Raw genomic sequence first — 14317 nt, forward strand, 5'->3', positions numbered from 1 at the left:
TCACATGCACCTCTCTAGCAGTACACACCAAACTGAGCATGTGCAGACTGTCTCCACACAATATGTCTTATCAGGAGATAGGAGGGGGACACTGGAAGAAGGGGAGGATCAGAGAAGACAGGATCAAACAGCATATTTACACAATGCAGAGGATTAACTCCTTAGGTTCCACAGTGAGTATAACCAGCATGCTTTACTGCATCTACAGACTGATTGTACTGTTGGAGGTTTAGTAACACTTTAACACTTTGAGCCAATAGGATCAACCAGGTCTTAACAAGATATGTCTAACCCACCATGTCAAATTCTCATGATACAGTGGGCCAAACTGAGTGGCATAAATGTTTAAAAAGGGGCCACATTATGTCTGCTGAGGACGACATCTTGGACTTTCCACTAACATTGCTAGCATGCATCATTGAATTCCTGGCAGGTCACAGTACACATTTCTCAGAAAGACTCCACCTTTTATCATTAAAAAAAAATAACTCCCCTGGGCTTCAGCCCAGTGACTCTGTCTAGGTTGAGATGTTATCAGTCTGCTGCAGGCAGCATTTTCGCGGTCTCCTTTCCCCAAGTAATCATCCTGAAACATTGGAACTTTGTAGCAAGTCACAAGGCGAGAGGCTGCAGCAGGGGATACATGGTGTGCAATCTCTGAACCGGCATCTCAGTCCAGGAAGTAGACGTTGACTCTGGATGTTCCCTGAACAAAGATGGCCCCATCCTTTTGTGGAAAAAAGCAGATGAAGGCATAGTGACACATGCGGACCAAAGATGACTGGTCTGACATACCCACTGAGCCATACCCATGTACCAGCTCTCACCTTCCAGTGTGAAGTTGTAGCGTTTCCCCAGCAGGTACAGAGGGGACGATCTACTGAAAGTGGGCCTCATTTTCACCGTCCACCCTGCAAAAAGAGAGACAATGGGAAACCATGACAATGTGATTTCACTTGCACCCTGTCGATCAGGTTGTTACAAAGGTTGAAGATGAAATGTGACAAGCAGATGGTGTGTCATTGGGTAATGATGTATATAGTGCCTGGTTCAACTAGGAAAGGGTCCCTAATCAGATGTGAGACGGATTGGAGACAGGAGGTTGCTGCCCACTAATGAGACAATTCTCCAGTCAGTCATGGCTCCCTCCTCTGGAGACAGGTTGCTGCAGGAGCAGTGTCTGTAGGTGGACATACAAGAAGCTTGTGTCCAGGTTTGTCTGGCCTTACAGAGGGTATTCTAACCAGTCTGTGCTAAAGCAGGGTCTAAGCCAGCCATTCTCAACCAGAGTTCCTCCAGGGGTTCCTTCAGCGGAGATCGCCTTCCAATTTCATAATACCTGATAGTTCTGCGGCCAACACAACCTGGAAGAGCCAGTGGCATAATACCAATATTCTTTTGTAGCTCTCTGTACCGAGGGGCATTCTTGCCACTGGCCACAGATGCAAGAGGGCATTCTTGCCACTGGCCATCGGCGCAAGGGACATCCTTGACACTGTCCGCCAATGTAGGGAACATTCTTCCCACCGACGAGCTTCCTTTAGCAGGTGTTCAAAGGCCTAAAATTGGTTTCTAAAAGGTCCCTCTGTGGTAATAAGGTTGAGAAATGCTGGTCTAAGAAAACTATACAACCAGCAGGCTAAATAATAAAAACGACTTTGTATCATCCGTGATATCGAGAACCCCGACACAGGGTAACCTTGTGTATAGGAAGTTCTGTAGATGCATTAAAGTGGGGGTCAGTAGAGAAACTCCCCTTTATGTTGGTGGTCAGCAGAGAAGGACCCCTTAACATGGTGGTTTGAGGAGAAGAACACCTTTACATTGGTGGTGGATATATAGGAAGTTCTGTAGGTGCATTAAAGTGGACGGGAGCTCTTGATTCGGAGCAAAAATCTAACAATGCTTAGCAGCTGAAGCAATGGTGGTTTAAAGACTAGCTGTCTTGGTGTCATCTACTAGAAGATCTGGACACGGATACCTATCACTCAGAAAAGGTAATATTCAGATTATAGAACACTTTGCAAACATGTAATGAACGGTCTAAATTTTTTACACATTAAATCTTCTAGAATTGAAAAAAAAAAAAAAAAGAAGAAGGAGAACCTCACCAGACCTATAATCTATGAATATAGAAGTATTATCATAGGACATTTAGGTAAGTGCACCCACAGCAACAGGAGGCAGGACAGACTCTCTGAACCCATTTACCACAGAGGAGCCCTAGAAATGTTCAAGTCTCAAGGAAGCCCTACTGAAAATAATTATTTGTACAGCTTATGAGGGTCAGTGGAGAAGAACCACCTTGCATTGGTGGTCAGTGGGGGGGCCTTGTGTTTACTGGTCATCAGCAGAGAAGAAACCCCTTACATTGATGGTCAAAGGTCTGCTGTACATTAATGGTCAGTGGAGAAATGCCCCCTAACATTGGTGACTAGCAGATATAGGTCCAACACACATTAATGGTCAGCAGAGAACGGCCCCTTACAGAATGGTCAACAGTGGACTCCTCACATCGGTGGTTAGTGGGGAAGGGCCCACTTTACTTGGTAGTCAGCTGAGAAGTGCCCCTGTACATTAGTGGTGAAGGCCCCCTGTAAATTGCTGCTCATTAGGAGAAGGATCTCATTATTTTGGTGATCAGTAAAGAAACACCTCCTTACGTTTGTTGTCAGCAGACAAAGGCCTCTCTTACAATAATGGCCAGCAGCCCCTTACATTAATAAGGGCCCCTTACATTAATGGACAGCATAGGGCTCCTTAAATTGGTGGTGAGTGGAGAAGGGTCCCTTTTCAAGGGAAGTGAGCAGAGAACTCCTGTACATTGCTGGTGATTGGGAGAAGGACCTCCTTATTTTGGGGGTCAGTAGAGAAACTCCTCTTTATGTTAGTGGTCAGCAGAGAAGGACCCCTTAACATGGTGGTTTGAGGAGAAGAACACCTTTACATTGGTGGTGGATGGAAAAGGACCCTCTTTTATTGTTAGTCAGTAGAGAAGGGCTTTCTACACTGTTGGTCAGTAGAAGATGTCTACCTTACATTGGTGGTCAGCATTGAAGGTCCTCCTAACATATTTTGGGATAGTTGGAATAAGAATGTCCCTTACATAAATGGTTACATTAGTGACATTTTCCTGACCCTCATTTGAACTGAACAAGAGGTTTGGAAAAAGCTACAAAACATCTTTAACATTACTGAACAAGTCCAGTTGATTATGACCAGCTAGATATGGTTACATTATGGTTGCTCCAGAGGTTACACCGAAGAAACATTTATATAACTTTTAGGAAAAGTAAATACCCGTGATCATAACACTCCAATCTTCTACTCACCGTATTTGACGTTGTTCCATGCTGTCATTAGCTTGCTTTTTAACTTGTCCACCTCATCAGTCTCACCATCTCGGGGGGATCCTTGGTAGCCCATCTTGGCCTGTTCCTGGTGACTACTCAGGTTCCTGAGGACCTCTGTCTTACGTCTACTGCTAGGACTGCCATATTGAGATGCCGCAGGGGAAACTGAATTCATTTATCCACCCTGGCTTTCTGAAGATGGAGAAAGCACAGCCAAAAGTCGCTAGGACGCGGGTCCTGCAAGAAGAAAATGCTTGTGGTCATTTTGGTGGTGGGTGAGAATCTGGAGAACATTTCAGTGACCATATATAATTTTCTCATAACAATAAGTCGCATTCAAAAGTCAAGTCCATCCAAAAATGTTCAGGGTGAACGATGGTGGTTACATATGCCAGCTTGTCATGGGAAATCCAAGATTCCAATTCTTATCTGGATGTAGCGGGATGAAGTATCCATTACACAAAATTCCTCTGTGTAAATCACCAAAATGGAAGACTATTTATTAAAAGCAAAATGAAGGAGCGAGCGTGAGACACTTATATGTGGAGTGTAAGAATGCTAGGAGCCACAAGAAATGTGATCCTGCTACTGGAGAACCCAAGGCTTTGGGTGACAACCTGTCCATGTAAAAAGCAACACATTTATAATGCACAGTGGTGTGCTTAACAAAGGCCTGGAGTTATTGGAGTGCAATAAAAGCAGATGGTAGAGTAAGAAAAAAAAAGAAAAAGAAAAAAGCCTGGTTATGAGGTTTGTTATAGTCACATGGCTGGTTCTCCTCCAACCATGGGGCTTTCTCTGCTCTGTTAATAAAGAAGAGCTTTGTAAGGCACCATAGGCTCCACACCATGGTCTGTATTTCATGAATGAGCCGTGAAATGCAGGCCATTGTGCGTGTCACCTAGAAGAGTAAAATAGTGATGGTACCACTCCGATATTAATCTGCCATGTAGATGGCCATCCAAGGGGCCTTCCTAATCAGAGAAAAGTGAGAGGTCTGTTGAAAGCCCAAACCCCACCATTTAGGGCTGGTTCACACAACCAGTGTTGCCGCAACTAATGCTTTACCACAGCAGGCGGTAGTGGACTGTGCATACCTTAGTGCACTGAATAGCACCTCAACGCATGTCCAAAACACCGGTGATGCAAAAGAATGCACCAGGATCTACACTTTCATGCTTTAAGGTGCGGTACAGCCTATTCATGTACAATGCGCTGTTTCTTAGCATGCACGGTGTTCAATAATGGGTTCTTTCACTTAAGTTCTCCATGCCTGATGCTTCTTCCTCTGCCATGGCCATGAGCTCAAACCTTGTATAATATATCCCTACTGGACAGTTCTGGGGCTTGCACAGGCTTATTGGCCTTCTTCCATCCCCAGTGCGAGTCGCCAGTCCTTAGCATGGCACACTGGGAATAAAGAGATCAGATCACATACCTCACCCCAATAGTCAGGTCACATGACCCCCCCCCCCCCCATAACTTTAATTTGACTGGGTATGAGTATGTGGGATGGGGGCATTTTAAGAGGCCGGGTATGAGAAGGAGGGAGTTTTAGAAGACCAGGTATGAGCAGGTGGGGGGTGGGAACATTTTAGAAGACCAGGTATGAGCATGTGGGGTGGGGCATTTTAAAAGACCAGGTATGAGCACATGGGGTGGGGACATTTTAGAAGACCAGGTATGAGTATGCATAGTGTGGGCATTTTAGAAGACCAGGTATAAGCATGTGGGGTGGGGGCATTTTAGAAGACCAGGTATGAGCATGTGGGGTGGGGGCATTTTAGAAGACCAGGTATGGGCATGTGCGGTGGGGGCATTTTAGAAGACCAGGTATGAGCATGTGCGATGGGGGCATTTTAGAAGACCAGGTATGGGCATGTGCGGTGGGGGCATTTTAGAATACCAGGTATGAGCATGTGCGGTGGGGGCATTTTAGAAGACCAGGTATGAGCATGTGCGGTGGGGGCATTTTAGAAGACCAGGTATGAGCATGTGTGGTGGGGGCATTTTAGAAGACCAGGTATGAGCTGGTCGAGTGGGGGCATTTTAGAAGACTATGTATAATCATGCCAAGTGGGGGCATTTTAGAAGACTTTGTATGAATATGTGGGGTGGGGGTATTTTATCAGACTAGGTAGGAGCATGCTGAGTGAGGGCATTTTAGAAGACTATATATGAGTATGTGTAGTGGGGGCATTTTAGAAAATCAGGTAAGAGTGTGTGTAGTGGGGGCATTTTAGAAGATCAGGTATGAGTGTGTGTAGTGGGGGCATTTTAGAAGACTAGGTATGAGCATGCCTAGTGGGGGCATTTTAGAAGGCCGGGTATAAGTATGTTTAGTGGGGGCATTTTAGAAGACCAGGTATGAGCATGTGTAGTGGGGGCATTTTAGAAGGCCGGGTATAAGTATGTGTAGTGGGGGCATTTTAGAAGACCAGGTATGAGCATGTGTAGTGGGGGAATTTCAGAAGACCAGGTATGAGTATGTGTAGTGGGGGCATTTCAGAAGACCAGGTATGAGTATGTGTAGTGGGGGCATTTCAGAAGACCAGGTATGAGTATGTGTAGTGGGGGCATTTCAGAAGACCAGGTATGAGTATGTGTAGTGGGGGCATTTCAGAAGACCAGGTATGAGTATGTGTAGTGGGGGCATTTCAGAAGACCAGGTATGAGTATGTGTAGTGGGGGCATTTCAGAAGACCAGGTATGAGTATGTGTAGTGGGGGCATTTCAGAAGACCAGGTATGAGCATGTGTAGTGGGGGCATTTTAGAAGAGCAGGTATGAGTATGTGTAGTGGGGGTATTTCAGAAGACCAGGTATGAGTATGTGTAGTGGGGGCATTTCAGAAGAGCAGGTATGAGTATGTGTAGTGGGGGCATTTCAGAAGACCAGGTATGAGCATGTGTAGTGGGGGCATCATTTTAGCAGACCAGGTATGAGTATGTGTAGTGGGGGCATTTTAGCAGACCAGGTATGAGTATGTGTAGTGGGGGCATTTTAGAAGACCGGGTATGAGCATGTTGGGTGGGGTCATTTCAAGAGACTGGGTATGAATGTTTGTGGAAGAAACAAAGCTGTTATTTTCCCTGAATGGGGCCATTCATACACTACAATCCTGTGCAGGTAGGAGCATTGTCCATTGTGCAATACAAGAGAGGAAACAGCTTTCCAACCCAACAAAATAACATTAGTCATGGCCAAAGCATTCAGAAAAGGTCTAAGTTTGCTGCAGTCCCAAGTAGAACATCCACAACTCCTGATCTGTACAGTAGAGAGTGGAGTGGCATCCACCATACCGCCGAACTCTGAATCTCTCCTCAGAGACAAAGGTCACGTGGCGCATAGACTGTCCCCATACCGACCAATCAGCTATGCTTTCACATCTGAAACTGACCCTGTCACCTAAAGCTCTCCTCCGGGATCCAGACTTCATGGCCCACCATTGTCCTTCTCCCGGTTTACATTTGCTATACTGTACATCATTTTTTATTTCCAAACTGGCCGTGACAGCTTTGAATAGTGCTGTATCAGGATGCCAGGAGCAGGGTGTGCGATCTCTCAGAGATCTACATTGGGGGTATGGAGGGGACCGGTTATCATGCTGCACATAGAGGTGGACCCAGTGTTTGGACAGGAAAGGCTGGATCCATACTGCAGCCAAAAAGGGATCCATGGTGGGTCTCGTGTCACAACCAAGAGCCAGGAGCTTGGCTTGTGGTTGTGGCATGGCCCCATTGACTTGAATGGGCGAGAGTCACGGGTGCGGTCATCTGCCAACTTGACAAACGACAATAACATCAAGGCTTTGGTATGGGTACAGAGCCCAAGAATTACTGGAACCGATCCCCTGTATGACTCTCTCTGCAGCAGCTGAAAGCCAGCGGGAGGGAGAGGCCTTCAGCTGCTGGATGAATCAGATGTGGGCAGGGAGACTGATCAGTACAGTGGGGGGGGGGATTACTGGAATCAATGAATGGCAGCAGCTGAAGGCCTCTTCTCTCCCATCTGCTGGCTTCCAGCTGCTGCAGAGAGAGTCATACAGGGGATCGGTTCCAGTAATTGCCTCCCCCCCCGCTGTGCCGGTCACTCTCCCTGCCCACATCTGATTCACCCCCCTGCTGGCTTTGGCCCGTACAGGAGAACTGATGGTACCCCCTTATCCACAGCCCTGACAGAGAAGTGTTCTCTTGAAAGGGGTCCCCCCCAACCCAATATGGCTGCCACCTATTATGATCCTATTCAGCCAGGGATCAACCCTTCCCCCAGCTGATACCTTCACCATGCTCCCCTCCCTGCACCTCTCTCTAGGTCACTAGTACATAGGTGTAAATGTGACACCCCCCACTCTCTGCCTTACCCCCAGGACTGAGCATCCAATCACCAGGCTCCATATTGTCACCTGAGGTAGGGAGCTATCAAAGTCTTCCTATTAGATTGTAATGTATTGCAGCCTATCTGTCCTTAGATGTGGCGGCTGCATTCGTTTTCTTTTCCTTTATTGTCACCTGGTGATCCTGCCAGTAACATGCATCCTGTCCCAGAATGACAACACTCACTATAATGGGGGAGCAACACTGGAAGGACTACAGGACACCTCCCCCTCTCCATAACATGGAGATGTTTGTCCTTGGAGAGAGCCAGAGACAGTGTATCCCGTCAGAGAGCCAGGGACAACATTTCCGTTGCGGAGCCAGGGACAACATATCAACTCTGAAATAAGACAAACGTCCATCCAGTTCAACCATAAAAAAAAAAAAAAACAGTTATAATCCTCCACCCACAGTTGATCCAGATGAAGGCAAAAAACCCAGCAAAGCACGATCCAATTTGCTCCTGCTGGGAAATAATTCCTTCCTGATCCCCCGAGAGGCAATCGGATATTCCCTGGATCTACTTTCCCTATAAATGTTATATCCAGTTATATTCTGTGTATCCAAGAAAGAATCCAGGACTTTCCTACAGCAATCCACTGAGCTGGCCACAACCAACTCTGGAGGGAGTCTATTCCACATTCTCACAGCTCTCACTGTGAAGAAACCTTTCCGTGTTTGGAGCTTACATTTCTTTTCCTCCAGATGTAAAGAGCGCCCCCTTGTCCTCTGTGATGACCTCAGGGGGAATGACTCTACACCGAGTTCACTATATGAACCACTGATGTATTTATACATGGAGATCATATCCCCCCTTATGTATTATACATGGAGATCATATCCCCCCTTATGTATTATACATGGAGATCATATCCCCCTTATGTATTATACATGGAGATCATATCCCCCCTTATGTATTATACATGGAGATCATATCCCCCCTTATGTATTATACATGGAGATCATATCCCCCCTTATGTATTATACATGGAGATCATATCCCCCCTTATGTATTATACATGGAGATCATATCCCCCCTTATGTATTATACATGGAGATCATATCCCCCCTTATGTATTATACATGGAGATCATATCCCCCCTTATGTATTATACATGGAGATCATATCCCCCTTATGTATTATACATGGAGATCATATCCCCCCTTATGTATTATACATGGAGATCATATCCCCCCCTTATGTATTATACATGGAGATCATATCCCCCCCTTATGTATTATACATGGAGATCATATCCCCCCCTTATGTATTATACATGGAGATCATATCCCCCCCTTATGTATTATACATGGAGATCATATCCCCCTTATGTATTATACATGGAGATCATATCCCCCCCCTTATTTATTATACATGGAGATCATATCCCCTTATGTATTATACATGGAGATGGTATCCCCCCTTATGTATTATACATGGAGATCGTATCCCCCCTTACGTATTATACATGGAGATCGTATCCCCCCTTACGTATTATACATGGAGATCGTATCCCCCCTTACGTATTATACATGGAGATCGTATCCCCCCCTTACGTATTATACCTGGAGATCGTATCCCCCCTTATGTATTATACATGGAGATCATATCCCCCTTATGTATTATACATGGAGATCATATCCCCCCTTATGTATTATACATGGAGATCATATCCCCCTTATGTATTATACATGGAGATCATATCCCCCCTTATGTATTATACATGGAGATCATATCCCCCCTTATGTATTATACATGGAGATCATATCCCCCCTTATGTATTATACATGGAGATCATATCCCCCCTTATGTATTATACATGGAGATCATATCCCCCCTTATGTATTATACATGGAGATCATATCCCCCCTTATGTATTATACATGGAGATCATATCCCCCCTTATGTATTATACATGGAGATCATATCCCCCCTTATGTATTATACATGGTGATCATATCCCCCTTATGTATTATACATGGTGATCATATCCCCCTTATGTATTATACATGGAGATCATATCCCCCCTTATGTATTATACATGGAGATCATATCCCCCCCCCCCCCTTATGTATTATACATGGTGATCATATCCCCCTTATGTATTATACATGGAGATCATATCCCCCCTTATGTATTATACATGGAGATCATATCCCCCCTTATGTATTATACATGGAGATCATATCCCCCCTTATGTATTATACATGGAGATCATATCCCCCCCCCCTTATGTATTATACATGGTGATCATATCCCCCTTATGTATTATACATGGAGATCATATCCCCCCTTATGTATTATACATGGAGATCATATCCCCCCTTATGTATTATACATGGAGATCATATCCCCCCCCCCCTTATGTATTATACATGGTGATCATATCCCCCTTATGTATTATACATGGAGATCATATCCCCCCTTATGTATTATACATGGAGATCATATCCCCCCTTATGTATTATACATGGAGATCATATCCCCCCTTATGTATTATACATGGAGATCATATCCCCCCTTATGTATTATACATGGAGATCATATCCCCCCTTATGTATTATACATGGAGATCATATCCCCCCTTATGTATTATACATGGAGATCATATCCCCCTTATGTATTATACATGGAGATCATATCCCCCCTTATGTATTATACATGGAGATCATATCCCCCCTTATGTATTATACATGGAGATCATATCCCCCCTTATGTATTATACATGGAGATCATATCCCCCCTTATGTATTATACATGGAGATCATATCCCCCCTTATGTATTATACATGGAGATCATATCCCCCTTATGTATTATACATGGAGATCATATCCCCCCTTATGTATTATACATGGAGATCATACCCCCCCTTATGTATTATACATGGAGATCATATCCCCCCTTATGTATTATACATGGAGATCATATCCCCCCTTATGTATTATACATGGTGATCTTATCCCCCCTTATGTATTATACATGGAGATCATATCCCCCCTTATGTATTATACATGGAGATCATATCCCCCTTATGTATTATACATGGAGATCATATCCCCCCTTATGTATTATACATGGAGATCATATCCCCCCTTATGTATTATACATGGAGATCATATCCCCCTTATGTATTATACATGGAGATCATATCCCCCCTTATGTATTATACATGGAGATCATACCCCCCCTTATGTATTATACATGGAGATCATATCCCCCCTTATGTATTATACATGGAGATCATATCCCCCCTTATGTATTATACATGGTGATCTTATCCCCCCTTATGTATTATACATGGAGATCATATCCCCCCTTATGTATTATACATGGAGATCATATCCCCCTTATGTATTATACATGGAGATCATATCCCTCCCTCTCGTTCGCTCTCTGGGGTCTATACCTCTCCTAATACAAAAGAGGATTTTGCTCGCTATAGAACCCGCAGCTTGGCATTGCATGACATTATTAAGCTTGTGATCTACCAGAACTCCCAGATCCTTCTCCACCACTGACCCCCCCGATCCTTCACCTCTGACCCCCCCCCAGATCCTTCTCCACCATTGACCTCCCCCAGATCCTTCCCCACCACTGGACCCCCCCAGATCCTTCCCCACCATTAAACCCCCAAGATCCTTCACCACTTACCCCCCTGATCCTTCCCCAGCATTGACCCCCCAAGATCCTTCACCACTGACCCCCCTAGATCCTTCTCCACCATTGACCCCCCAGATCCTTCTCCACCATTGACCCTCCCAGATCCTTCTCCACCATTGACCCCCCAGATCCTTCTCCACCATTGACCCCCCAGATCCTTCTCCACCATTGACCCTCCCAGATCCTTCTCCACCATTGACCCTCCCAGATCCTTCTCCACCATTGACCCCCCCAGATCCTTTTCCACCATTGATGCCCCCAATTGTACCCCCCCTAGTATGTATGATGCATATTCTTAGCCCCCAAGTGCAGAACCTTACATTTATCACCATTAGCCCTCATTGGCCCCATAGTCCCCCAATTACACAGAGCATTGAGGTCGGATGTAAGTTGGAGACATCCTGGAAGGACGTTATTCCCCGGCACAGCTTGGTGTCATCTGCAAAGACTGAGATCCCCGACCCCATATTGTTTATAAATAGATTATACCCCCTCCACAATGTATCCGATCGGGGAGGCCGGTGACAATGTATCCGATCGGGGAGGCCGGTGACAATGTATCCGATCGGGGGAGCCGTACAATGTATCCGATCGGGGGAGCCGGTAACAATGTATCCGAACGGGGGAGACGGTAACAATGTATCCGATCGGGGGAGACGGTAACAATGTATCCGATCGGGGGAGACGGTAACAATGTATCCGATCGGGGGAGACGGTAACAATGTATCCGATCGGGGGAGACGGTAACAATGTATCCGATCGGGGGAGACGGTAACAATGTATCCGATCGGGGGAGACGGTAACAATGTATCCGATCGGGGAGGCCGGTGACAATGTATCCGATCGGGGAGGCCGGTGACAATGTATCCGATCGGGGGGGCCGGTAACAATGTATCCGATCGGGGGAGACGGTAACAATGTATCCGAACGGGGGAGACGGTAACAATGTATCCGATCGGGGGAGACGGTAACAATGTATCCGATCGGGGGAGACGGTAACAATGTATCCGATCGGGGGAGACGGTAACAATGTATCCGATCGGGGGAGACGGTAACAGTGTATCCGATCGGGGGAGACGGTAACAATGTATCCGATCGGGGGGAGACGGTAACAATGTATCCGATCGGGGGGAGACGGTAACAATGTATCCGATCGGGGGGAGACGGTAACAATGTATCCGATCGGGGGGAGACGGTAACAATGTATCCGATTGGGGAGACGGTAACAATGTATCCGATCGGCGAGGCGCTGACAATGTATCCGATCGGGGAGCCGCTGATGATGTATCTGATCGGGGAGCCGCTGACAGGGAGCCGATAACAATATATCTGATTGGGGAATCGGTAACAATGTATCCAGTCGGAGAGGCCGGTAACAATGTATCTGTAGTATAGAGGAGACATGTCCTGTGATGTATATCTGTCCATACAATGTCAGGGCGTCCCATGGTGACAGCACACATCATACCTCCTGTACAGGCGACTGTCACACCACAACCATCCACGGGAAAGATTCTAGAGGAGCCTTTTCCTGTACAAGAGGAGACTTCTCCTTCCTGGCTTCATGATTCTCAACACACATCCACTTCCTCTTCTATAGAACTACACCTCCCATCATGCATCAGCCATCTCCTCTAAGGGACTACACCTCCCATCATGCATCAGCCATCTCCTCTAAGGGACTACACCTCCCATCATGCATCAGCCATCTCCTCTAAGGGACTACACTTCCCATCATGCATCAGCCATCTCCTCTAAGGGACTACACTTCCCATCATGCATCAGCCATCTCCTCTAAGAGACTACACCGCCCATCATGCATCAGTAACCTACTCTAAGGGACTACACCTCCCATCATGCCTGAGCCATGTGTAATGAAGTGGAGGGGGTCAGGCAGCAGTGGAGATGTAGTTAGTGTGCAGGGAGGAGGATCACTTTTTTTTTGTTTTGTTTGTTTTTTTATTTGTTTTTTTCTGTCTCATCTTTTCTGTTAACCATTTCCATACCGGGCAATTTTACCCCTTCCTGCCCAGGCCATTTTTCAGGTTTCAGCGCTATCACACTTTGAATGACAATTGCGCGGTCATACAACATTGTACCCAAACTAAAATTTTATCATTTTCTTCACACAACTAGAGCTTTCTTTTGGTGGTATTTAATCACCGCTGGGGTTTTTATTTTTTGCTAAATTAACAAAAAAAGACCAAAAATCTTGAAAAAAAAACACATTTTTCTTTGTTTCTGTTATAAAAGTTTACAAATAAATAATTGTTCTTCATAAATTTAGGCCGAGATGTATTCTGCTCCATGTCTTTGATGACAATAACCCAAATTAGGATGTATTATTTAGTTTGTAGGAAAGTTATAGAGTTCACAAACTATGGTATAGATCTGAATATTGATCAATCCTGAAGTACTGACAGCCAATCTAATTTCTTGAGGTCCAAGAATGTCAGGACAGTACAGATATCCCCCAAATGTCAGGACAGTACAGATATCCCCCAAATGTCAGGACAGGACAGATATCCCCCAAATGTCAGGACAGGACAGATATCCCCCAAATGTCATGACAGTACAGATATCCCCCAAATGTCAGGACAGTACAGATATCCCCCAAATGTCAGAACAGTACAGATATCCCCCCAAATGTCAGGATGGTACAGATATCCCCAAATGTCAGGACAGTACAGATATCCCCCAAATGACCCCTTTTTGCAGAGTAGACAGTCCGACGTACTTCATAAGAGGAATGGCGAGTTTTTTGAAGTTGTATTTTTTTGTCATAATTTTTCCGAAAATGAAAAAATTAAAAAAATTATTTTCACTATTTTTTTTTTTACATACTGTCACCAGTGCAGTACAGCGTCATCATATAACTGGCATGGCAGTGAACAGGGACACTGACTGGTGACAGTATGAAAAAAAAA

General features: G+C 45.3%; 1 protein-coding gene across 1 annotated transcript in view; it reads right to left on the minus strand.

Annotated features, from left to right (window-relative positions):
• The window catches only part of LOC149436195 (cysteine protease ATG4D-like), a 34046-nt gene extending 21114 nt beyond the window's left edge, over positions 1–12932 (minus strand). Inside the window, exons 1-3 of the mRNA XM_089661903.1 lie at positions 12859–12932; positions 3333–3590; positions 828–911 (exon numbers count right to left, since the gene is read on the minus strand). Of these exons, the coding sequence (XP_089518029.1) occupies positions 828–911; positions 3333–3528 (280 nt within the window). The 5' untranslated portion in view covers positions 3529–3590; positions 12859–12932. The remainder of the gene's footprint in view (positions 1–827; positions 912–3332; positions 3591–12858) is intronic.
• Positions 12933–14317: the final 1385 nt, after the last annotated feature.

This window comes from Staurois parvus, unplaced genomic scaffold, assembly GCF_062004578.1.
Source record: "Staurois parvus isolate SC_StPar_1 unplaced genomic scaffold, SC_StPar_1.0 ptg001402l, whole genome shotgun sequence".
In the NCBI taxonomy this organism is placed as follows: domain Eukaryota; kingdom Metazoa; phylum Chordata; class Amphibia; order Anura; family Ranidae; genus Staurois; species Staurois parvus.